At 43.9% G+C, this 24,988-nt stretch overlaps 2 protein-coding genes and 2 non-coding genes across 4 annotated transcripts; 3 read left to right on the forward strand and 1 right to left on the reverse strand.

Moving 5' to 3' along the window:
• Tcp1 (t-complex 1) lies at positions 1 to 8,717 on the forward strand. Its single transcript, XM_052750860.1, has 12 exons — positions 1 to 201; positions 1,455 to 1,540; positions 1,666 to 1,794; positions 3,074 to 3,171; positions 3,536 to 3,646; positions 3,944 to 4,125; positions 4,585 to 4,711; positions 6,243 to 6,418; positions 6,771 to 6,894; positions 7,345 to 7,537; positions 7,655 to 7,818; positions 8,419 to 8,717. Exons 1-12 carry the CDS (start codon positions 138 to 140, stop codon positions 8,633 to 8,635), a joined length of 1,671 nt encoding a protein of 556 aa, XP_052606820.1. The 5' UTR covers positions 1 to 137; the 3' UTR covers positions 8,636 to 8,717.
• Positions 3,312 to 3,448, forward strand: LOC128118819 (small nucleolar RNA SNORA29). Its single transcript, XR_008221344.1, has one exon. It is a non-coding gene; the product is annotated as a small nucleolar RNA SNORA29 (small nucleolar RNA).
• Positions 7,110 to 7,236, forward strand: LOC128118818 (small nucleolar RNA SNORA20). The gene has a single exon (XR_008221343.1). It is a non-coding gene; the product is annotated as a small nucleolar RNA SNORA20 (small nucleolar RNA).
• Positions 8,629 to 24,525, reverse strand: LOC128118321 (acetyl-CoA acetyltransferase, cytosolic-like). The gene is made up of 9 exons (XM_052750861.1): positions 24,440 to 24,525; positions 24,020 to 24,154; positions 17,536 to 17,717; positions 14,066 to 14,183; positions 12,248 to 12,391; positions 11,235 to 11,357; positions 10,242 to 10,396; positions 9,287 to 9,397; positions 8,629 to 8,989 (listed from the first exon to the last, which is right to left on the reverse strand). Exons 1-9 carry the CDS (start codon positions 24,492 to 24,494, stop codon positions 8,819 to 8,821), a joined length of 1,194 nt encoding a protein of 397 aa, XP_052606821.1. The 5' UTR covers positions 24,495 to 24,525; the 3' UTR covers positions 8,629 to 8,818.
• Between the last annotated feature and the right edge of the window lie 463 nt (positions 24,526 to 24,988).

Below are 24,988 nucleotides of genomic sequence, written 5' to 3' on the forward strand. Positions count from 1 at the left end.
CGTGTTACCCAGCAGCCCGCGCGGCGTCGCTCGGGCCTCTCCACGCCGTGGTCCCTGTCGTGGTGGCCGCTGACCGGGCTCGGAGCGGAGATACCGTTTGTGTGCGGTGTTAGCGAGCTTGGCCAGGTTCCCTAAAGATGGAGGGTCCTTTGTCCGTGTTCGGGGACCGCAGCACCGGGGAGGCGATCCGCTCCCAGAACGGTAAGGACGAGAGAGTGCCGGGCCAGGCCCGCGGCGGCGCAGGCCGAGGCCCAGGCGCGGTCGGGAGGCCGGGGCCACCCCCTTGGCACCGTGAAGTGCCCCGAGGAGAGGCCCGGGCCCAGTGCGGCCCTCACCCGCGGGCCGGCTCGCCGCCATTGCGCCCTCCCGTGTAAGGGGAGAACGGTCGGGAGCTCAGCACGTTTTTTGGGGGGAAGTGCGCAGGATGGGTGTGGGCGTCCGCGCCCCGAGTGAGAGCTGCGTTAACATTGAAGGCGAGCTCCAGACCTACTCGCCTGCCACGCCCCACGGCCCCTTTGTTCAGGTTCTAGCCGGGTTGCAGCATCCCTGACATGACCGGAGAAGAGTAGTTTCCAACCCGTCCCATTTGCTCCTGAGAAAATGCCCGCAGATTTTAGGTGGTCCCTGCGTTGCTTCCCTCCGGCTGGCTGGCCGGGTTCTTGGATGTCCAGATCTTGCAGTTGACAGCTGCTCCCAGTAAAACCTAACGGATTGCAAATTGAACGTTAGTAAGCGACACTTAGCTACCATTATCGTTGTTAACCTTAATAGGAATTAGCACGTGGTGAGCTGTAGTTGAGCCTGTTTTTGAAAGCATTTAAGGTCTTCGAATCGTGGTTATGTTTACTAATTTTTTTATTAAAGCCTCCTCCCCCCGAAATACAATCACTACTCAGATGGACTATCTACTATTCTTATTAAAACTTGCTAGAGTCTGAAGGAAAAGTCTGAGGTGTACCTTAAAATTTTTCTTGCGGGGCTGGAGAGATGGGTCAGTGGTTAAGAACACTGACTACTCTTCCAGAGGGCCCGGGTTCAGTTCCCAGCACCCACATGGCAGCTCACAACTGTCTGTAAATCTAGTTCCAGGAGATCTGACACCTTCACACCAATGCACATAAAATAAATTTAAATAAATTATTTTTAAAAATGTTTTGCAATGAACAGTGGCAGGGATTACTCTTTGGAAGATTTTTTTTGTTGTTGTTTTATTTTATTTTATTTTTTTGAGACAGGATTTCTCTGTGTAGCTTTGCCGCCTGTCCTGGAACTCGATCTGTAGACCAGGCTGTCTGAAAACTTTTTGTAACATTTGACATACTCAAAATAGTTAAGCTTCATTAGCCCTTAAATAGTTGAGTTTTTCCCCCCCAGATTTGTAGACTTGAGAAAATCATAGGTGGTTGGATGTCTCTTGTTTGTGAATTGTTCTGATTTTTTTTCCCCATCTACAGTTATGGCTGCAGCTTCTATTGCCAACATTGTTAAAAGTTCTCTTGGACCAGTTGGCTTGGATAAAATGTTGGTGGATGATATTGGTGTAAGTATATCTAACTGTTCTTGGTTGCCTTGATAAAAATAATTTCAAAAAAACCTCAAAATGGTTTTCTCTGTAAAGTCTTTGTTTCTACTTAAATATATTAAAGCTGAGTGTGTATTTCTCAGGATGTAACCATTACTAATGATGGTGCCACCATCCTGAAGTTACTGGAGGTAGAACATCCTGCTGCTAAAGTTCTTTGTGAGCTGGCTGACCTGCAAGACAAAGAAGTTGGAGATGGAACTACTTCAGTGGTGAGGCACTACCTGGGAGTGGCTAGAGAACGGTCACTATTAAAGTTGAATCCATCACAGAATCCTTTGCTTTAGGTCAGAAATAAGTCACGTGTTTATGGTCTCACAAACATTTGAAAACTAATCATTGTAACTAGTTTGTGCAATTTAAGTAGGAAAAGAACTCAGGTAGTTGAATATAAGCTTGTTTTAAATACTGGGGTCTCATGAATTTGGGGGCTTATTTTCAACCCACTTGCCATGATAATGTTTACATGTAGAAAAGAGTTTCTTATTTAAAGAAGAAAGTGTTACCAGGTTTGGGCTTCTTTGTTTGTTGTTTAATACTTTTGAATTTTAAATGTGGGCAGGAAATCTTGGAAATTCAGAATAGAAAGTTGAGGAAGTTAATTTGCTACCATACAGTGCTAATAGCTAGTCAGCAAACATGGTTAATAAAACACACTTGAATTATCCAGCATACTGGTATAGTACTGTTTAATGAGGAAGATGTTAACTCTAGCTAAACAGATTGTGGGGAAATTTATTTAGAGACTTAACTTGGCCTTAAAAGACTGGAATCTTATGATCCTAAACAGTGAAAAATGGCCTTTGTCTAACTTGTTTAAAATAATGTGATTTAATAAATACCTTAATTCCTTTCAAAAAAAGGTTGACAGATTCTTTTGGGGATTTTTTTTTAAATTCAGGAAAGTGGTTTTTAGTGTTCTATATTTTAAATGATTTTAAGATTTAATTAAACATACTAGAATAGCAAAAATCATTTCAATTGTTCGATATTTAGCTTTTGTTGCATTCAATCTCTAAATGTAATGGATATAAATTCTGTGACTGATATGTAAAATTAAATTATAAAATTAAAAAAAGATATATTTAAAATAAAAACTAATAAATTCTGTTGCGCTGGGGCTTTAGCATTTTTCTGGTGTTTGTGGCTTGGGCCATTTGCACAGAATACTTTGTAGTGGTCTCCATTTTACATTTTCAGAAAGCTGCCACTCGCTTGTCTACTGTGGCTAGTTAATAATGCTAGGTCGTAGCTGGGCATAGTGGTGCATGCCTTTAATCCCAGCAGTTGGGAGGCGTTGGCTGGTGGATCTCTGAGTGAGACCAGCCTTGTCTGCAAAGTAAGTTCCAGGACAGCCAGGGCTGCACAGAGAAACCCTGTCTTGAAAAAACAAATAAGTAAATAAAACAAAAATAATGACGTTAGGTCATTTTAATGTTTTTCTGTATATACACTGTGCCATGAATACTTAAAGCAGTGTTTAATCAACAGGTAATTATTGCAGCAGAACTTCTGAAAAATGCAGATGAACTAGTCAAACAGAAGATTCATCCAACGTCAGTTATTAGTGGCTATCGGCTTGCCTGCAAGTAAGATTACGTTCAAAGAAAATGATATTTTGTGTAGTGGTTGTAGTCTGTCTTAATGTTGTGACTAATCTCAAATAGGAAATGTCTTAGCTTCGCGTTCAGGTGGTACTGTTTGAAGTACTCGGCCCAGTGTGCTGCTTTCTCCCGTTTGACTACCACATTCTCTCCTAATAGATTTTAGTGGCTATGCTTGTGGGATAGAGGAAAGGTGCCGTGATCTGAAGAGGGGGGACTTTTCCGTGTCTTCCCCCTATATGAAATGGCTGAACAGAAAACGATTGCCTGTGACATTTGATAGTGTGTTAAGTGTGGTGAAATGCAAAACTTCTGAGTGATGTATCTGTATTTTCCTTTCCTGTAACAGGGAAGCAGTGCGCTATATCAGTGAGAACCTTATTATTAACACAGACGAACTTGGAAGAGACTGTCTGATCAATGCTGCTAAGACATCCATGTCTTCCAAAATTATTGGAATGTATCCTTAAATGTTCCAGTGAAATTTGGCCCACCTTTCCCTCTTAAAAATAAGGCTAGGTTTCATAGAATGTCAATTTTATGCAATAAAATTTAAAATGCTAGGCTAATGCAAACTGATCTTGTTAGAGAAAAATGGCTGAGACTACTGCTGCCTTTCCAGCCTTGCCACGGCGAAGGGTGATGTGAGATGCAGGCGGAGGTAAATGTACACACGTCACCTTGACTGTAGGAATAGTACTTTCTTCCATTGGTGAATTACTCCCAAGTCTGTTGTTGTCTTTAACTCTTGTCTCAGAAATGGAGATTTCTTCTCTAATATGGTAGTGGATGCTGTACTTGCTGTTAAATACACAGATATGAAAGGCCAGCCTCGATATCCAGTCAATTCTGTTAATATTCTAAAAGCCCATGGGAGAAGTCAGATAGAAAGCATGCTGATCAATGGCTATGCACTCAATTGTGTGGTGGGATCTCAAGGTGAGTAAGGTTCAGTGGTATTTGGAAATTGAGACTACTACGGTTCAGTCACTTTGTTTGGTTTGGTTTTTGTTGTTTGGTTTTTGTCTGTGTTTTTCATAGTGTTTATCTTAATAGGCTTGAATAGTTGAGATAGGGAGCTGGGCATGGTGGCACGGGCATTTAATTCCAGCACTGAGGAGTGGTGGGTAGGCAAGTCTCTGAATTTAGGGGCCTGCCTTGTCTACATAATGAAACCCTGCCTTTAAAATAAAAAAAAAAAAAAAAAGAATTTGTGGTGGGTATAGATTGAAAGAATTGTGTGCCCTTGCAATCATCAGACTTTCCTAAGGTTTAATGTAGTTACTTGCCGTCTAAATTTGGTTTATGTATAACATGAAATTTTTTGTTATGGTTTTAAGGATAACTGTCTTTTATGAACCCTAACATTGTTATAGTTGACCTTTTATTCATTTGCAGGCATGCCCAAGAGAATAGTTAATGCAAAAATTGCTTGTCTTGACTTCAGCCTGCAGAAAACAAAAATGAAGCTTGGTGTACAGGTGGTTATTACAGACCCTGAGAAGTTGGACCAAATTAGACAGAGGTATGTGGGGAGAGTTTTGCCTGTGAAAGGATGTTTGTAAATCAACACTTGTACTGGGTAGAAGAAGCATGTTATAAAGTAATGATTAGTCAAGCAGGCGTGGTCTAGCTTTATGTGTCTGAAACAGGTGGATCATTTAAGCTAGGAATTGTGGTCAAAATGGGCAGCATAGTGTTGCCTCAAGTGTTCGGTACTGGGTGGCTGCTGTGGTTTTCACCCCAGATGCTGTGTGCTAAGGCGGTGTGACACAGCTGGTGGTGCCGACTGCAGCTGCTGTGACGTCACTCTAGCAGACATGCTTTCCTCCATTGTACTCTTGGGCGGTGCTGTTGTGTAATTGGCCTATCGCTGACCACTGTGTCCATTATGTGACTGGGACGTGACTTTAATACTTGACTTGTAATCTCTTCCATTTGCTTATGATTTTCATGGTACATGTTACTGCCTCCTAGCAGGTTCATCTCAGACTTGTTAGAAATGTCCACAAATGAGCCAGGCAGTGGTGGCACGTGCCTTTAATCCTAAGAGACGGAGACAGGGATTTCTGTGAGTTTGGGGCCAGCCTAGTCTACAGAGCGAGTTCCAGAGCAGCCAGGGCATCACAGAGAAACCCTGTCTTCAAAAAGAAAAAAAGAAAAGAAAGAAATGTCCACAGATGAACTCTGATTGCCTAACTAGTCCTAAAACCTGTATTTTGCTTCAGGAGTCCTTGGCTGTACCTTCCAGGAACACAATTTTATAAACTCTTACTTTTCTGGTCAAGCTGTCTGTCCTTGACAGATTACTTATCTCTGGTTTCCGTCTCTGAAGTCTTCATCTTTTCAGTCATTTTCGCATTAACATTGTAGGCTCATTTGAAAACAAATGTTGACAATCATAGCTTTAGCTCAGAATATTGAAGCGTCTTCACCATCTGCTCTTTAACATATTCTTATAGACCTCTCATGGGTCTTCATTCTTTGATCTTATATAACTTCTGCTGGTTCAACTCTGAACCACTTTTTGTTATTTGTTTTTTGAGACAGGATTTCTCTGTGTAGCCCTATCTGTCCTGGAACTCCCTCTGTAGACCAGTCTGGCCTCGAACTCAGAGAGATCCGCCTGGCTCTGCTTCCCAAGTGCTAAGATTAAAGGCATGTGCCACCACTGCCATCGTGAACCACTTTGTTATCCCACTATGTAAGGCTGGATTTCTATCTTTCTTGCTTGTCTTGACTTGATACAGCTTCAGCTTTAGTGATGCTGTCTTTGGATTGTCCTTAATAATCTATTGTATCCTTAAGGTGGGAGAGGGCACAAGGTGGTGGGTTTTTTGTTGTTTTGTTTTTGTTTTTGTCACCCTTAATTAAGAACTCAAATTGTAGTTGAAAGGGCAAGTGTTACTTTCAAGTCCTTGAAATTAACATAAGTTGGACTGATTGAACTTATAGTCTTAGTGGGAAAGAATAGTTAATATAATGTGTAACTAGTAAAAGTTACAGCCGCATTATTTAAAATGCTGAAGTTGTTCATTTTGGTATTTTCTCTGTAGAGAATCAGATATCACCAAGGAGAGAATTCAGAAAATCCTGGCAACTGGGGCCAATGTTATTCTGACCACTGGTGGGATAGATGATATGTGTCTGAAGTATTTTGTGGAGGCTGGTGCCATGGCTGTTAGAAGAGTTTTAAAAAGAGACCTCAAGCGTATCGCTAAAGCTTCTGGAGGTATGTCTTCTTCCAGCCTGAGACAAACTACTTAGTAATATATGTGACTAGGTCAAAGGTCTTTCAGTTGTAATATTTGTACTAAGTTTCAAAAAGTTTTTTTCTTCCTTGTGGTGCTCTAATGGAGCCATCCCCCCCCCCCCCCCCCCCAGGTAATTGGAAAAGTTGTTTAATGCTGAGTTTGTTGGAAATGAGTAAACTGATTTTATCTCAAAAATGACAGTTTTGTCTTGTGTTAGGTTGTAGTGGCTTGTCCGTAACCTTGAAATAATGCATTGCTTTTCTTATAAGGAAAACCACTAAAGTGAAACCATGAAAAAAAAATATGTATCATTATGACTCTTTCATACAGCAAGTATTCTGTCCACACTGGCCAATTTGGAAGGCGAAGAAACTTTTGAAGCTACAATGTTGGGACAAGCAGAAGAGGTCGTACAGGAGAGAATTTGTGATGATGAGCTGATCTTAATCAAAAAGTAAGAACTACTTTTGGTTTTTCGAAAAAGGGCTTCTCTGTGCAGTTTTGGTACCTGTCCTGGAGCTTGCTCTGTAGACCAGGCTGGCCTTGAACTCACAGAGATCCACCTGCCTCTGCCTCCCGAGTGCTGGTGTTAAAGGTGTGCACCACAGCCGCCCGGCAAGAACTACTTTTATAAGTTACAAAGCAATGGAGATTCTGTTGTAAAAATTCTTTCCCATTTATTTGCTGCTCTAGTCTCTCAGTGGTAGGAGCAGTTATACGCATGGGATAAAATATACTGGGCCATTGTAAATTGGGATGAAATGTGTTTTGTCTCTTCTACATGGTCCAGACATTGTTCTTGGTGCCTTATGTTTAAATGTGAACAAGATTTAACCAAGGGCATTTGCAGTTAACATTGTTTTCATTAATTAAAAAACACTAATGACTTTTTGGTTTTTTGTAGTACTAAAGCTCGTACATCTGCATCAATTATCTTACGAGGAGCAAATGATTTCATGTGTGATGAAATGGAGCGGTCTTTACATGATGCTCTTTGTGTGGTGAAGAGAGTTTTGGAGTCAAAATCTGTGGTCCCAGGTGGAGGTGCTGTAGAAGCTGCCCTGTCCATATACCTTGAAAACTATGCAACCAGTATGGTAAGGGTGGATTCGGAAAGGCGGCCTAGGAGATGGTGGTGTTGGGTAGACCTGTCGGGACCTACTGCTATGTGCTTTGTTTTCTTTCCTGAAGACACTGCATGTCTTTCTTCCTAGGGATCTCGGGAACAGCTTGCTATTGCAGAGTTTGCAAGATCTCTTCTTGTTATTCCTAATACACTGGCAGTGAATGCTGCCCAGGACTCCACTGACCTGGTTGCCAAGTTAAGAGCTTTCCACAATGAGGCTCAAGTTAATCCAGAACGTAAAAATCTAAAGTGGTGAGTATACAATGTTCCATTGTCCACTGTCATGAGTTCATCATAGTACCTTTGTCCCTCTCTACACCTTTGTGAAATGTTTGTCACATACTGAAACATTACAGGTATCATTGTTGCTTGGTACCTATCTGATGGTGGCTGCTGACTTTTAGCAGTGTTGTGTTCTAGGTGTAAACTCTGGATTCCATCCTGACACTCTGGGTAGTCTATAGGAAGTCCACGAGTATGATCTTAGATTATTCTTACCCTTTTCAGGCAGCCCCCTCAGCTTACAGTGAATACAGTCTCAGAATAGTGTGTCATTACATTATCTGGTCCTTATGAGGACTTCATAAAGCATACTTAACACCAAGCAAGACAACTGCTGTCACTAGGCAAAGGAATCTTTTGGCCACCAAACTGTATGCACAGCTTGGCTGAACATAATATCAGCATGCAACATGTGACTATTTGCTAAATGTTGGGCAGATACTACACTACCAGCTTTTCTACTCCCAGAGGTACACTTGTTAGAACTCCCACAGTCTTCTGGACTAGAATAGCTGGAACACTCCACATCAGCTTGGAAGAGGATATTGAATCAGATTTTCACCATTACAGGATTGGTCTTGATTTGATTAATGGGAAGCCACGAGACAACAAGCAAGCAGGGGTGTTTGAACCAACCATAGTTAAAGTGAAGAGCCTGAAGTTTGCAACAGAAGCTGCAATCACCATTCTTCGAATTGATGATCTGATAAAATTGCACCCAGAAAGCAAAGACGATAAACATGGAAGTTATGAAAATGCCGTTCACTCTGGAGCCCTTGATGACTGATTGGATCTCCCTTTTATTTATAGCAGTGTCAGGTGCAATGTCTTAGCCTTGGGTGACTCACATTAAAGTTCAGCAAGCTGTCCACCTGGGTTCCTGTCCTCACTTTGGTCCTCTGATTTCACCTACTATCTAGTGTTTCACTGATTTAATAAGAACATTCAAGGCTGATGGCTGTCAGGCAGGTCATCCTCTCTGAACACACATTGCTATCCCCATCCCACCCCCAATGCACAGGGCTGCCACACCACGTGTCCCGCCCATTCTCTCAAGGCTGTGTAACAAGGTCACTAGAATCCTACAGCCAGATGCTCCCAGAGGATGGCCCAAGGCAATGGCTCCTCCGTCGATGTTGACCTACAGGAAAAGAGAGGATCTTAAGTCAGTCTTGTGTGGACACAGGCTAACACCCCCAGTCTTATCTTTCTCCTCTCAGTGTTAATGCTAGCAAACCACCCTTTCAAACTCAACTTTCACTGTAAATACTGCCTGTGACACCTCTGATCCCTTGTTTCTAGAATGTCCCGTCCATTTGTTATGAACATACTTAGTTTTTTGCTCTGCAAACCAACAAGTCAACTGAACACCTGGCAGAAACAAACTTGGATTGTGCAAGTTCATTAGCAAACAGCACAAGTTGGTCCTGTTGGTTACCTTCTCGGGGTTTAATCCAAGTTCTTTAGCTATTGCAACAGAGAGGGCTGCGTAGGCTTCATTGATTTCAAATGCGTCAACATCTTCTAGGGTCCAGCCTGCTTTGGCAACCTACAGAAAAATGAAGTTAAACCATTAGTTACTGACAGATACATGATGTATGGGATTCTGGAAACTGCTACTATGAAGTTAGGTGTGTCATGGTGGCTTATACCTGTGTCCCAAGGGTTCTAAAGGCTAAAATCAGCCTACATAATGTTCCCATAAGAGCGGTATGATGGACTCCTTTAGTGACACACCACAGTGTAGAAGTTACTCTCTAGCTAGATAGATAGTGGTAGGCCTGTAGTTGGGGCATTTAAGAGGCTGGATAGGACAACTAAATTTGAGGCCAGGTTGGGCTATGTAGAGCAAGGTAGAAAGGAAGTCCAAACTGTCCTGTTGGGTCTAATACAGAGCATTTGGATCTAGTATTTTTAAGTGTGAACTGGCAGAGAACTGCAGGTAAAATGCTTTGAATAGCACTTGAGTTCAGTCCTAGAACCCATATTTTAAGAAAGCCAGGCTTCGAGATAGACACTTGTAATCCCAGTGTTGAGGTTGGGGTGGGCAGGTCTTGGGGCTAAGAGGCAGCAAATGAAACCTAGTGGTGCAAAGTCTAAGCACCTCCTTACATTCGAGAGTGGAAAGGTTTAGAGTGGAGGTTTAAAGAGTGCTTACTACAGAGCAGCACACTTGACACCATGTACATGCACACAGAAAAGTGAAAATTTTAAAGTTAAGGTCACTGCTGATGCTCACTGTAACCTCAGCATTTGGGAAGCTACTAGGTGGAGGAGCAGTTCAATATCCTCTGCCTACACAGTTTAAAAGCAGCCTGGCCTTCCTCAAGCCCTGTCATACATGTGCCCAAGTGTGTCCACAGACATACATACTCATTGCTAAAGAGACTCACAGCTTGCTTGATGGCTGGAATTGGTCCTACTCCCATAATAGAAGGCTCCACACCAGCCTGTGACCAGGAAACTATTCTTCCTAAAGGTCTCAGCATTCGACGCTCAGCTTCTGTCTTCTTCATAAGAACCACAGCAGCGGCACCATCGTTCATCCCTGTAAACAGGTGACCTGGTTTCTACAGTGCTCTTTAACCCGAGGTTTAACCCGGGGCCACCTTTTCTACTTGAAACTATTAAGCTACTGACAAGTTAGCAAAGCCCTTTGCTGTGATTCATCAGACTGCATAGTGTACTCAAAAATGGGTCAAGTCTGGAATATGATGTCGACCGTACATTATGAGATGCCCCCAATAGCTATGGAGGTGAGGGGGATGGGGCGCCGAGGAAGAAAGAAAACTGAAGAAACAAGCCAAGGCCTTGCAGGTACTGGGACTTCCTGGAATTGGAAAAGTATGTAGTGGATGAGTATAGGGTTTACTTTTCAGATAGTGTCTGAGTATATAGCTCTGGCTAACCTAGAATTCATTACTTAGACCAGGACGACCTTGAAACCAAAAAGATCCACCTACCTTTGCCACCTAAGTGCTGGAAGTAAAGGCCTGTGGTACTCTGGAGTTTTGTTTTTTTTTTTCGGGGGGTTGTGGGGCGAGGAAGGGTAGCGTCCATACAAGTTTTCTCTGTGTAACAGCCCTGGCTGTCCTGGAACTCACTTTATAAACTAGGCTGATCTTGAACTCACAAAGATCCACCTGCCTCTAACTCCCAAGTGCTGGGGATTAAAGGTGTGCGCCACCATACCCAGCTACTCTGGAGCTCTTAGATGTCTAGATGTCAAGAAAGCAAATCACTTCAGAACAGATTAATAATCAACACTATAGAAAGGACAAGCTTTTCCATAAACTCAGCTTTAGGAAGCACTTTGTGTAGAAAGATTCGTTTGGTAGACCTCACCAAAGTCTGTACTTTCCCTCAGTGCCCTTCAGAAATTGAACCTGTTGCATTGGCAGACGTGACGGTTCCCGTCCCATCAGTAAGAAAGTAAGGTTTTAGCTTGCCCATGGCTTCCATGTTACTCCCATGGCGAGGAAACTCATCAATTTTCACTTCAGTAAGACCTGAAAAAAGTAAAACCAGTTACCTGGGATGAGGACAGAGAAGGCAGAGAGCTGGGATTGGGGATGTCTCAGAAACAAGAGGATTCATATTGGGTAGAAAGGTTTATTAGCATTTACCCACTTCCATTCCAGTAGGAATTACTAGAATTACTACATGCTACCCCATGAGAACTCTTCATGAGACAGTCTGGCTGTGTTCCAAATCCACAGGCCTTCCTAAGGACAGAGGTATTTGTATTGTATGTACATGGGTTTGTGATTGCATTGAGCTGGCTAAAACTGATTGAGTCAGGAGTAGAACAATCCACCCTCTGTGAGCTGGGCATGGATGTCAGTTATTGATAAGGGAACTGTCTGCAGATTCAGAGCATGGACAGTACCCTAACATGATGTGTCCTCTGCAAATGGGATATGAGATGTACATGGGAGCAACTGGAAAGGCTTTATTTAGACTGCATAGGAGAGTTGTGTCTTCCTGACAACCACAGACTGATGCTCCACTTCTCATGGAGCCCACTGGATGACACACACTGCAGCTGTAGACAATTTGAAGATGACAGTTTCCCATGTGACCATATCCCGTGTAGACAGTATTTTCCACCAGGTGTGGTGGCTCACCTGTAATCCCAGCACTCGGCAGGCACAAGCCGGAGGAGGGTAGCCTGGTCTACATAGTGACCTGTAGTTCATCCAGGGCTACACAGCAGGACCATGTCTCAGAACACCACATCACCATCTGCTCGCTCACATTCACGCTCACATTCAGATGTATAAAGTCTACACCTTTACAACTTGTAAAGACCAGTTCACAAACGGCCCTACATAGCATCCTTGCAGGCGTTATTGATGCCTGCAAACAGGCTCATGTTTACTGTGCTCTCCACACTCACCTTTTCTGGAAGACAACAACACTGGCACAATCTCCTTGTCAAAGTGGCCAGCTTTCTGTGCACGCTCTGCTCTGTTCTGGGACAGAACTGCAACCTTGTCCTGGGCTTCTCTACTCACTTGCCATTTTTTGGCTACGTTTTCAGCTGAGGAGAAGAAAAGGCAAAAACAGCATATTGATGAGCTGGGTTTTGGTAGCTCAAGGTAGTCACATTTAACCAGAATTAATAGTACACATCAGCAGGCCTCTTGGTAGGAGGAGAGGCACTGCTCTGCAGACTGGTTCTGCTGTCCTGATAGTGGACCTGAAATCCAGTGCCTCTTGAGAGGCATTTCATTTCTTTCTCCTCCTTTTTCTTTTTTCTGTTTCCCCGAGACAGGGTTTCTCTGTAGCTTTGGAGCCTGTCGTGGACCTCACAAAGATCCTCCTGCCTCTGCTGGGATTAAAGGCTTGTGCCACCATGCCCAGCTTTTCTTTCTCTTTTCTATATAAGGAAGTGTAAACTTCCAGAAATCAGTATCCAGATATGCCATTGATATTTTTGCCCCATTTACCTGAACATTCTCTTTCTTAACCACCTGAGGGAAAGATGGAAATACAATTCCCTTTTACCTCTGAATTATATCATTATAATTGAACAAAATATTTACAGATTATTTAAAAACAGAATTGGGCTGATAATATGTCTCTGCAGCAAGATAAAGATGCTTGCTGCCAATGCTGAAGACCTGGATTCCACAGAGGGAGAGTAACTGCAGGTTTACCTATGACCTCCAGACAATCACATTAGTAGTTGCATACCTGTGTGCCCATGCACACACAAATATAGATTTTAAAACCCTTTTTAAACAGTCAGGAAATTTAACATCAATACTAATTCTTAGCTCATTTTCAAAGTTGATCTATTTTACTATTAAGTCTTGAGAAAAGAAAAAGCCAGGTGTGGTGATACACGCATTTAATCCCAGCACTTGGGAGGCAGAGGCAGGTGGATCTCTGAGTTCCAGGCCAGCCTTGTCTACTGAATGAGTTTTAGGACAGCCAAGACTACACAGAGAAACCCTGTATTTAAAAAAAAGAAAAAAAACTTTTGTAGAATGTTATTTTAAGATGTGTTACTTTGGTTTATGCTGCATTTGTTCAACTCTGTGAAGCTGTGTTACTGTGCCTGTCTAAAACACCTGATGGTCTAATAAAGAGCTGAACGGCCAATAGCGAGGCAGGAGAAAGGATATATAAAAGGAGAAAACTGGGAGGAGGATCAAGGAGAAGGAGGAGAGCTTCAGGGACCAGCCATCCAGCTACACAGCAAGCCACGGAGTAAGAATACGAATTACAGAAGTAAGAGAACAGGAAAAGCCCAAAGGCAAAAGGTAGATGGGATAATTTTAGTTAAGGAAAGCTGGCTAGAAATAAGCCAAGCTAAGGCTGGGCATTCATAAGTAAGAATAAGCCTCTGTGGGTGGTGGGCCCCCAAAAGAGCAAAAACAAACAACAAAAAGCCAATGAAATAGACTAGTGACTCAAGACACTTGTTGCCAAGATGGATGATCTGAGTCCAATTTCCTAGATCTGTATGTTGAACAGACAGAAACACACACACACACACACACACACACACACACACACACACACACACACACACACAGAGAGAGAGAGAGAGAGAGAGAGAGAGAGAGAGAGAGAGAATCACCAAGTTCGCTACCACACCATAACAGATTAGCAGGACAACTTTCAGACTCAGAACTTCTGCAATAACACCATCACATGCTCTTGTCAGCCTCTTTAAAGCCGGTGTGTGCAGCCACATCAGCCTCACCTGTAATGCCCATGTGGTAGTTGTGAAACGCATCTGTGAGACCATCACAGAGGATGCTGTCAGCCAGCGGCATCTCCCCCATCTTGACTCCTGCTCTCAGGTGAGCCAAGTGAGGGGCCTGGAGACAGGAAATAAGAACAGGTTAGACTTGGTTGTCATCAACCCTCTCCTTAGGATCCCACTCAGACTCAGAATGGTCTGCACAGTGCTTCCTCCCTCTTCATTTACCCATCAAGCCCTTCTCCCCACTACCTGCTTCCCCAGGTCAGGGCCTGAAACCTCTTGGCATTAGCAGACAATCCCACCTGCCTTCTCTTAGCAATCTATTCCTCTGTAACTTGCCCGTTTCTCTCTCAAACCTGTCCATTCTGTGTCTTCATTCCTGATGGTTTCATTTTTTTCCTTCTAGAGAAGTAAGCATTACCTAAGGAGATGGCATAAAAACCAGAATCATGTACCTACTTTAAAAAATGTTGTGTGGGTGTGTGCCTGAATGACTTTATGGGTACCACGTGAGTGCACACCAAAGAGACCAGAGGGTATTGGACGCCCTGCTGGACTATGGGCAGTTGTGAGGCCCCCCTGACATGGATGATAGGAACTGAACTTGGGTCCTCTGCAAGAATAGTACAAGCCCTTCACTACTGTTCATTGCTCCAGCACATCCAATATCTATTCTGATAGGAGACAGAATAGCCATAGGGAGAATACTCAGGTTGCAACATGAACTGAGAGGAGGGTTTTCGAGAAGTTATTCTTAACTTCCAGCATTTCAAAAGCAGCCAGCATACAATGGAAAGGGTAATAATGGGCAAGGAGTCAACAGAGGTGAATCAAAGTACAACGATATCTAAGAACGAAAATGACATAATTAAACCCATAATATGATATGCTTATTGTTTTTAAGAAGCAAAGAAGTAAAAGCCATACATTTAGGGGGCAGCTCTGGACATCAGTGTTCCCACTAACAGCACTGACGCCATGTTGGCTTGTGTGACCACACACAGCAGCCCTAGGTGCAGGCCTGCACTTTACTACATCCAACCAGAAGGACTCCATTCACTTTGTGACCTTTGCTCTTCTCCTGAGCTCTGCAGTTGCTGAGCTCACTGATCTCTGACCAGTGGCTCCAAGGTCAGACCTGGAGATGCCTCCACAAGAAGGTACTGTTCCACTGCAGGGCCAGCTTGAAGGACAGCACTGGGTGACCCAGACCTGAATGGCAAGCCTCCTGGACAGGACAGCTCCCTGTGATCCCCGGCCATGTTCTTTCCTTTGGTTTTTGAGGTGAGGTCTGGCTGTGTGATCTAGGCTGGTCTTGAGTTTCTGGGCTCACGAGCTTCTCAGCCTCCTGAACAGCAGGGACTGGGCATGCTTCACCATGGGTGGCTTTAACATGTCCTACCCTCTAGAAGATCAACAAGGTCTGGTTCCTGGGGTCCCTCCTGATCAAGGGCCATGACAAGAAGGTTAGGGGGCAACATGTGACTCGACTCTTCCTCACAGAGGGAAAGCAAGTCCAAAACAAGCTAGCCTATCTCCTGTTTCCCTCTGGTCAGGCCTGAAGTGGTAGGGATCTGTCCTGCTGAGGCTCCTTGTGCTCTGTGTGCAAATCATGGTCTTGATTATTTGTGTGTGGACTGTTCTGAGCTCTGGCTCCAGGTCAAAAGGAGAAAGAACACTGCCTAGGGATGTGCTGTACCCTGGGCTGATGAGCTGTATCTAGGAGCAGGCTGCTCGAGGTGCACAGAATCCTACCTGACTTGTTGAGTTCAGTTGCCCTAATACTTTCAGCTGTGGGCCATTCAATCGAGTATGAGCTAGGTATTTTAAACAGCACAGCTCATCAGTTCCACTGTCCCACTCTGTTCAAAGAACATTTAGATTCATCTCTCCAAAAAAAGGTAGTGCAGGCATTGGTGTGGGCAGTGAGAGGTGGATTTCTGTGATTTTGAGGCCAACCTGGAATACATGGGGAGTTCCAGGCCAGTCCAAGCTACACAGGACCCTGTCTAAATTCTGGGGGCTGGGGAAGTGGCAAGGTGGTGCACACCTTTGATCCCTACACTCAGGAAGCAGAGACAAGTATCTGAGTTTGAGGCTAGCCTGGTCTACAGAGCAGGTTACAGCATAGCCACGGTTACCCAGAGAACCTGTCTTGAAAAACCAACAAATAAATAAGTGAAACCAAAAGGGGAGAAAAAAAAAGAAAAAGAAAGCAAGGCAGTGTCAGTGAGATGGCTCAGTCATACAGGCACTGGCACCAAGGCTGATGACCCGAGTTCAATCCCCACAACCCACCTGGGGGAAGGAGAGAACCTACCCCAGCAGTTGTCCTGACTCCACCTGGTGTGGGGGCATGTGCCCACTTCCCAGTAATATGGGTGAGAAATGTGTTGTATTTACTATCATTTCTCTTTTGAGATTAAAGGTGTGCCCCACCACACCCAGCCTCTATTATTATTATTATTATTTTGTTAGAAGAGGAGAATGGCAGTAATGCATGATGGGAAACAGTCTCCCATGGAAATGAAAAATGTGACAATATTTCAAGTAGAAAATCTGGGGACCTAACCAAGATTTTGACATAACCAAGCAGTTGCTCCTTTGTTGAACTATCTAATTTTTATTCTTTGATAATAAGTAGAGGAGTTGAATTATGAATCTGGATGATTCAGGTGGCCTTCATGACCTTTGTAAGGATGACACCTCAGAAGTTAGTCAATGGCCTGTGAAATATCTTTTTAGTGTTCTCAAGATGAATTTCCTGTAATAGACCCGTTTATTAACTTTTTGAGCATGATAAAAAGGAGCTTTTAAACCTTTAAAGTTGTAAAGAAGACAGCTCTTAAAAAAAGCTTTGGCCAGGTGGTAGTGGCTCATGCCTTTCATCCCAGCACTCCGGAAGCAGAGGCAGGAGGATCTCTGAGTTCAGGACAGCCTGATCTAGAGTGAGATCCAGGGCAGCCAGGGCTACATAAAGAAACCCTGTTTCAAAAAATCAAAATAAATAAAGGAAGGAAGGAAAGGAGAGAGAGAGAAAGTTAAGTTTTGGATACTTGGAAAATATCCAAAAATTTAAAAAGGTTTTTCTGGGCACAGTGGCATATGTTTGTAATCTCAGCACTCAGGAGGCAGAGCTGGAGAGGCAAGCACTTAAGGCTAGCTTAGACTACACAGCAAGTACTAGGCTAGCCTCAGCAACATAGTAAGCAGGGACAGCAACAACTAATCTTGTGGGTTCCTTTCAGAAAACACTGTATGCTTCTGGAACAACAGCTTAGAAAAGTTATCCTCTGCCTCCTCCACTGCCTGGCTGACAGGCTGTTCTTCACATAGGATTTCTCATGCAACCTGGAGAACAGTGAACATTCATTCAGGCAGGGGTCCAGGCTGAGTGGCTTTCTGTGCTCCTCAGCAGGACATGCACCGTGGCTGAGGAGGAGGAGGATGGGCACCTCGGCACTTACCTTGCTCATGTTCTCCATGCCTCCTGCAACCACAATGCTGGAGTCGCCTATGGCTATGGACTGGGCTGCAAGGCACACGGCTTTGAGGCCTGAGCCACAGATCATCTGGCAGCTCCATGCTGGAACCGAGTAGGGGATCCCTGCCCCCACACTGGCCTGTCGAGTAGGATTCTGCCCACAACCTGGAACAGGGAACATGGGAGCCTTTAAGCCATCAGGAGAAAGGTAAACATCGGGGACAAGTGAGGGCTGAGTCAAGGAGATGGCCTGCCGCCCCCCATGCCTTCAGGCCAGCTCAGTTCTCCAGCAGCACAGATGCATGTCTCCCTCTCTGCCTGCCACTCTAGACCTGGGACAGAGGGCACCTTGTGCAACTCCTCCACAAGCAAGTTCCCAACACCTTGGGACGGAACCTCGAGACCTTCCTCTCTAGAGAGGGCCAGATTTTTCCTCCTGGTCGGGAAGACACGTAGTTAAGACCAAGGGTAACAGCCAGCTAGTTCTGCTGCCTGTAAGCACAAGGCGTAATTCAGACTTGTAGAACATTTCTCTCCCAGAGGCTAGGCATACAACACTCAGAACAAAAAGGGGGGGTTACTACTCACTATACTGTGAATAGAGCATATGTAACAAATTATATATAAAATCAGGCCGTTGAAGTGATTCACAACACTCTTTAAGCTTAGGCAGGATATCATACACAAGGTTCAAAGCTAACCTGGGCTATACTCTAAGTTTGAGACCAGCAAGTGTTACATGGTCAATTTGAGGCCCACATGTACTACATAGCAACTTCTAGGTCAGTCTGCACTACATAGTAAAGCTGTCTTAAAAAAAAAAAAAAAAAAAAAAAAAAGGTGGCGTGGGGATTGGAGAGATGACTCAGTGGTTAAAAATCCTTATAGTCCTTGCAGAGGAATTGAGTTCTGTTCTCAGCCTGTAACTCTAACTCCATGGTACTATCACCCTCTCTTTGCCTCTGTGGGCATTTCTCTCAAGTACTTAAACTCATATACACATATACATAGTTAAAAGTATAAAAAATAGGCGGGCGTTAGTGGTACACACCTTTAAGGCAGAGGCAGGAGGATCTCTGTGAGCTGGAGGCCAGCCTGGTCTACAAAGAGAGTTCCAAGACAGCCAGGGCTACACAGAGAAATCCTGTCTCAAAAAAACTGAAATAAATAAATAAAATCTACAAGCAACACATATATGTTACATATTATATATACACACATATACATATATATATAGTATATATATAGCAAAATAAGAACTGATAAATGCCTTTTTTTCTTTAACTGAGGGGACTCTCTTCAGTTAGAATAAATATAAAAGTAGCAGAAGGCCAGGGAAGTTCGTTCTTCACATATCCAGGATATGCAGGACCAGGAAGGGCCACTGTGGAATGCTGGAGTTGGAGGGAATCACCAGCCAAGGACTTACCATTGCCCTTCCCAGCCTCAGAACAGAGGCTGCAGATAGCAAAGGCTCCCATTCTCTTTGCCACACATCCTGTGGAACCAGACAGCCAGAGGGACCTGAGAACTTTACCTTCCGGCTTAGTTCAACTGGGCCAGCAATTCACTCCCTAAGTATTCCTTTTCTCCTCTTTAATTTTATTCTTCCATCTCTCAGGCTGGTTTTGCTTTTTCTGTACATTGCTCAGGCTTTAGGCCTTTTGTGTGTGTTTCTTCACCCAGTTTGCTGTTCTTCACCACACTCTTTGGACACGCCTTAAATAGGATCCTCATATTCCTATGTGCCTCCCTCTCACCTCCTCCTCCTCTTCTTCTTATTTTTATTCTTCTTTCTCTTCTTCCTCTTCCTCCTCCTCTTCTTTTTCCTTTTCCTCCTTCTCTCTCTCTCTCTCTCTCTCTCTCTCTCTCAGACAGGGATTCTCTGTGTAGCCCTGACTTTCACTTTGTAGACACCTCAGACTCAGAGATCAGGTTGCCTCTCGAGTGCTGGGATTAAAGGCATGCACCACCATCACCTGGCCTTCTTCTCTTTGTTACTTCTTAATTATAACTTTCAGTAGCTTTAACAGACTCTGAAATCTATGGACAATAACAGTCTCAACTTTCCCCTCCCAGCTACTCACCTCGATTTTTTTTTCAAAGTTAATCTAATCCTTAATCCTTACCCACTCTACCTTTACAAAGTCCATCTAAATACTTCTTCCTACCCATGCTCTCCTTTCCAAGTCCATCTACCACTTAATCCTTATCCTTACCCACCCCATTTCCCTCCCACTCCTAATCTTATTAATTGAAATCCAATGCATTCCATAGTATCTTTGGTTGTTCTCCAAGTTACTGATGTCAAAGGGACCACTGTTATTAATTGGCTAGTATGATGATTGCTTAATGAAACTACCAAACATCTCTTGTTACTCTCCCATAGAATAATATAAAGCTTATGTCAGGCATCCAGAGCTTCTGGTCTGAGGAATTATTTTCTAAACTACACACTCAACACTGCCATATCCAAGTCCCACTTGAACATTGCAAATACTTCAACTGAAAGAATATAGCTGATTTAAAAGAAAAAAAGCAGGCAAGCAAAGAAATAACACCAGATACCTAAAATCTCAACACAGAAACATAAGAAACATAAAAAATATAAACTGGGAGGTGATGGTGCACTCCTTCAATCCCAGCACTTGGAAGGCATAGGCATGTCTACAGAGCTTGAACCAGGATAGCCAAGGCTACACAAAGAAATCCTGTCTCAAAGAACAAAAACGAAATTCAACAAAAACCAAAAAACATAAACAAGACAACGTAATTCCTCTAAAAAATTGACCCTAAAACAATGGTATCTAGTGAGAGTGAGTTAAATGAAACCCCAGACATAGACTATTACAATCATATTCAAGAACACAAATGGTTGAATGAAACAAGACAGGAGATGGATGATATGAAATAGGAATTCAACAAAGAGATAGAACTGGTGAAGAAAAAGCAACCTCAATTCTGGAAATAGAAAATGTAATGTTAGATTAAAAATAGATGCTGAGCAATGGTAGCTCACTTCTTTAGTCCCAGCACTTAGGAGGCAGAGGCAGGTGGATCTCTGAGCTCGAGGCCAGCCTGGTCTACAGAGTGAGTTCTAGGACAGCAAGGGCTACACAGAGAAACCTTGAAATATCAGAAAAAAGACCAGAAGAGAACTCTTCTTGTCACATTATAATTAAAACACTTAATATACAGAATAAAGAAAGTGAATATAAAACATCAAGAGAGATGCACCAAGTCACACATGAAGGCAGACTCATCAGATGACACCAGATTACTCAACTGAAAGTATTTTATTTTAACTTTTATCTTGTGTGCGTTGGTGTGAGGGTGTCAGATCCTCTAGAACAAGAGTTACAGACAGTTGTGAGCTGCCATGTGGGTGCTGGGAATTGAACTCCGATTCTCTGGAAGAGCAGTCAGTGCTCTTAACAGCTGGACCCCTCAGCTGAAAGTTTACAAAGCCAGAGGGCTTGGAAAGATATATAACAAGTTCTGAAAGATAAAATGCTGCCAACCTATAATATTATACCAGTAAAACTATCTGTTATAATTAAAAGAAAGATAAAAACTTTCCATGACAATAATAGACTAAAGGAATTTATGGCTATTAAGCCAACTTTACAGAACATACTTGAAAAAAATACTTAGAAGAGATAAACAAATTCACCCATGCAGCCACAGGAAAGAATAAACCAAGCTAGAATAATACCAGGCAAGAGAGAAAGAGAAAAAACAAACAAACAAACAAAAACACTAAAATTCAACAAAATGGCAGGCATCAATGAGCACCTTTCAAAAATATCTGCATATTAATGATCTCAATCCCCCAATCAAAAGACTCAGACTAGTAAACTGGATTGAAAAGCAGGAACTATCTGTTGCCTCCAAGAAACACACCTCACCAAAAAAGTCAGACACTACCTTAGTATGGAAGAGGGAGCTTTGGATTTTTAGATGTGTGTGTTTAATTTCTTGAGCTCAGGAAGTTAGAATGGACCCGTGAGAGGAGGAGAGGAAGAGGTCTTAGGGGGTGAGGGGCTATTAGACACAGGTATATGACAGTAAAAGAAGGAATACTGGGGGCTAAAATTTTAACCAGGGATAGGGATGGATAATGGGGAAGAGGAAGGGATGAATGAAAAACCCTTACGGAACCAACTACTCTGTAAGCTAATTTAAAAGTACATTTTAAAAGGGAGTTTGAACAAAGATACCCTACGGAAGTGGAGCACACTTTCTCTAGAAGGCATGGGTTGGTAGTGTAAACCTGGTCAAAAGCCCATGGCTCAGGAAATCATAAACCCTAGCTGAGGGAACCTGAACTTTGTTCCCAGCACTCATGGCAAGCAGCTCACAACTGCCTGTAATTCTAGGTCCAGAGGATTCAAAGCCCTCTTTTGGCCTTCACAGGCACCCTCACATATCTATGCATGTATATATACATACATGCACATGTATGTGCACACAGATAGACTGAGATGTACTAAACAAATAAAAATGAAGGGACAGCTGGATCTCTGTGAGTTCTAGGCTAGCCTGGTCTTCATGGTGAGTTCCAGGACAGCCAAGGGTATACCATGAGACACTGTCTCAACAAACAAATAACTCTCCCCCAAAAAAGAACCACCCCTCCAAAACAAAACAAAACAAAACAAAAAACTAACCAGCACAGCACACTATTTGTTAGCCCCACACAGAAACTTATCACCTTTAAATGATAACTTTTTATCCTTGTCCCTAAAGTATCAGGTTAATATCGTAATATAAAATGCAGTGCAACTTTTAAAAGTCCAAAGTCTTTAAAAATTCCTGTGTGTTTAAAAGTCCAAAGTCTCTTTAAAAGTTCAAAGTCACTTAACAGGGCTTCCTAAAAATAAAAATAAAAAGCAAATTATACACTTAAATATTCTTGCTGGGTTTGGTGGTGCACACCTTTAATCCCAGCACTCGGGAGGTAGAGGAAGGTGGATCTCTGTGAGTTTGAGGCCAGCCTGATCTACAGAGCGAATTCCAAGACAACCAGGGCTACACAGAGAAACCTTGTCTTGAAAAACCAAAAATAAATAAGTAAATAAATAAATAAAAAACAACCACACTTAAGTAAAACCCAAATCTAGCAGTATACATCAAAACCTCATAGTTCAGGTCAGACAGCCTTCTGGGATGCAAAGGGCTTAGGCGTCCATTGCTCTGCCTTTCACCCCACAAGGTTTCCTGCTGCTTCTAGCTCAGTCCTTACCTGCAGCTCCAATATCCTGGAGTCTCTGTTCCACCTGAGGTTTCACCTTCAATAATTGCCTCTCAGAGACTTTCTGTAAAGACCAGACGGTGCCAAAAGGTGCCAAGCCTCACATGCTCTCCAGCACCCCTCAAAATTGCATTTTCCATGCCTTCAAAACTAGTACCAGACTAGATTGCTACTAGATTGCTGAATCTCATTTGCAGGTCAAGAAGTAGCCTGGCCCCACTTAGGCCAGCTTCTGTGTGCCCATCCTAGGGAAACACTTCCTTATTGTCCTAATGAACCATAGAAGGTTTCATCTCCATGGTGAGGATGGTCTCTGCTCACGCTGAGTCTTCAGCATCATCCTGATCAGCAAACAGACTCTCAATCAAAATATCACATGACTGACCCCAGGCCCAGTTTATGATAAACTCTCCCTCTGAAATCTCTTGAGCTAGGCATCCACAGTCCACATTTCTTACAGCATTACTGTCTTCCAAACTTCCACTAAAATGGCCCATTAAGTACTACAAATAGCAAGGGATGTTCCAGCCTAAGTTTCCAACATCTTCCAAGTTCCTCCCAAAAGGCAACATGGCCAGCTTTTGCGCAGCAACAAACCGACTCCTGATAACAATTTCTATTCTAACTAGTAAATACCTGACATGGTGATAAAATATCCTCACAACCTGCAAATGGGCAAGGTGTCAGACAGAGTGAGAACAGAAGTTGGTTTTGAATACTAACAATTAACAGAAATTGATTTTGAATACTAACACTTGACGCTCCAAATCAATTATCAGCACGCAATCAGAGGTCAAGTGAAGGCATTCTTAGACTCTCCTGTCTTCTTCCTGGGAGTGATGAAGCTCCCACGAGTGAGGAACAGCCTATCTCATGACAAGAGGACAAGGGTATACCTGTTCTGCTACAGCCAGCCTTCCTGTTGCTGGCACAGTGCTTTCACTAAATGTGTGGCATTTTCGGGGCACGTGGCGCACTATGCATGCTCTCCTATGCACCAGCCTGGCCTTGCTTCTAACAATGCAAAGGCAGTACAGATCCGTGGTCTAGAATCATCACCTTAGGAAGGAGGGAGGGGGGGGGGGGACAGAAGGATCCTGGCAGAGGGAACTCTGAGCCAAGAAATGTCCGGTGGCGAGTGTGTGTGAGAGTGTGCAAATAAATGGTCTGTTTCTAATGAGCCTGACTTCTCCTGGGGTTACTGAGGAGTTACCTGCCGCCAAAACGTGTCCAAATATGACCTCGGACACCTCTTCTGGAGCCACCTTGGCCCTCTGCAGGACTTCTTTGATGACAGTGGTCCCCAGGTCGTGGACAGGCACAGTAGACAGGGCACCATTGAAGGAGCCTGTAACGGAATGGGGAAGAGGGACGGCGCCTGAACCCAGAGCACACTGAGGACCACCGAGGAGGAGGAGGAGGAGGAGGAGGAAGAGGAGGAGGAGGAGGACACATGCGACAGGGACTTTAATGCTTCGCCAAGCCCAGAGCTGCCCAGGGCCTGAGCTCAGACCGCCAGTGCCTTGCACTTGCCACCACAGGGTGACCGATGGGCCACCATGCAAGCGGGCTGTCGGCCAGGTACTCTGTGCACCTGCCGGGTAGCGGGTGGGAGGCCTTCGGGGACACCCACCTATGGCGGTTCGGGCCGCTGAGACGATGACCACGGGGTCGGAACCTGCGTTCATCCTGTTGCTCCGCTGGGGGCGTCTGCACAGCTCTAGCAGCAATTGAGGAAAACTTTGCTGAGTCCGGCTGAGCTGGGGGTGGAGCCTACAGCCGCCCCGCCCCACCCCGCCCCGGCTCAGCACCCCGCCTCTCCCCTAACCCCCAGGCTCAGGGAGGGCTGGACCGTGGCGGGTGTGTGTGTGTGTGTGTGTGTGTGTGTGTGTGTGTGTGTGTGTGTGTGTGTGTGTGTGTGTGTGTGTGTGTGATGTAGACAGTGTGTGGTCCCGGATCGGGTGGCAGATGTGTGTGTGTGTGTGTGTGTGTGTGTGTGTGTGTGTGTGTGTGTGTGTGTGTGTGTGTGATGTAGACAGTGTGTGGTCCCGGGTAGAGACCTGGGGATTCGTGGTGTGTAGGTTGGGGTGGGTGTGGTCAGCGCAAAGGCCCAAGGTGTTCGGGAAGTCTCAGGCTGTGGACTTCGGACACATACAACGCACTCCTCAAATCTTTCTCGGTA

The sequence above is a fragment of the Peromyscus californicus genome, unplaced genomic scaffold (assembly GCF_007827085.1).
Source record: "Peromyscus californicus insignis strain IS unplaced genomic scaffold, ASM782708v3 Scaffold_22__1_contigs__length_63687245, whole genome shotgun sequence".
NCBI lineage: Eukaryota > Metazoa > Chordata > Mammalia > Rodentia > Cricetidae > Peromyscus > Peromyscus californicus.

Coding starts and splice junctions, on each gene's coding strand:
- Tcp1 (XM_052750860.1), top strand. CDS start 138: ATGGAGGGTCCTTTGTCCGTGTTCGGGGACCGCAGCACCGGGGAGGCG. Junction 4,712..6,242: donor TTGGACCAAATTAGACAGAG/GTATGTGGGGAG, acceptor TTTTCTCTGTAG/AGAATCAGATATCACCAAGG. Junction 7,538..7,654: donor AAAACTATGCAACCAGTATG/GTAAGGGTGGAT, acceptor CTTTCTTCCTAG/GGATCTCGGGAACAGCTTGC.
- LOC128118321 (XM_052750861.1), bottom strand. CDS start 24,494: ATGAACGCAGGTTCCGACCCCGTGGTCATCGTCTCAGCGGCCCGAACC. Junction 11,358..12,247: donor GTTGTTGTCTTCCAGAAAAG/GTGAGTGTGGAG, acceptor TACTTTTTTCAG/GTCTTACTGAAGTGAAAATT. Junction 9,398..10,241: donor TTCCAGCCATCAAGCAAGCT/GTGAGTCTCTTT, acceptor ATTTTTCTGTAG/GTTGCCAAAGCAGGCTGGAC.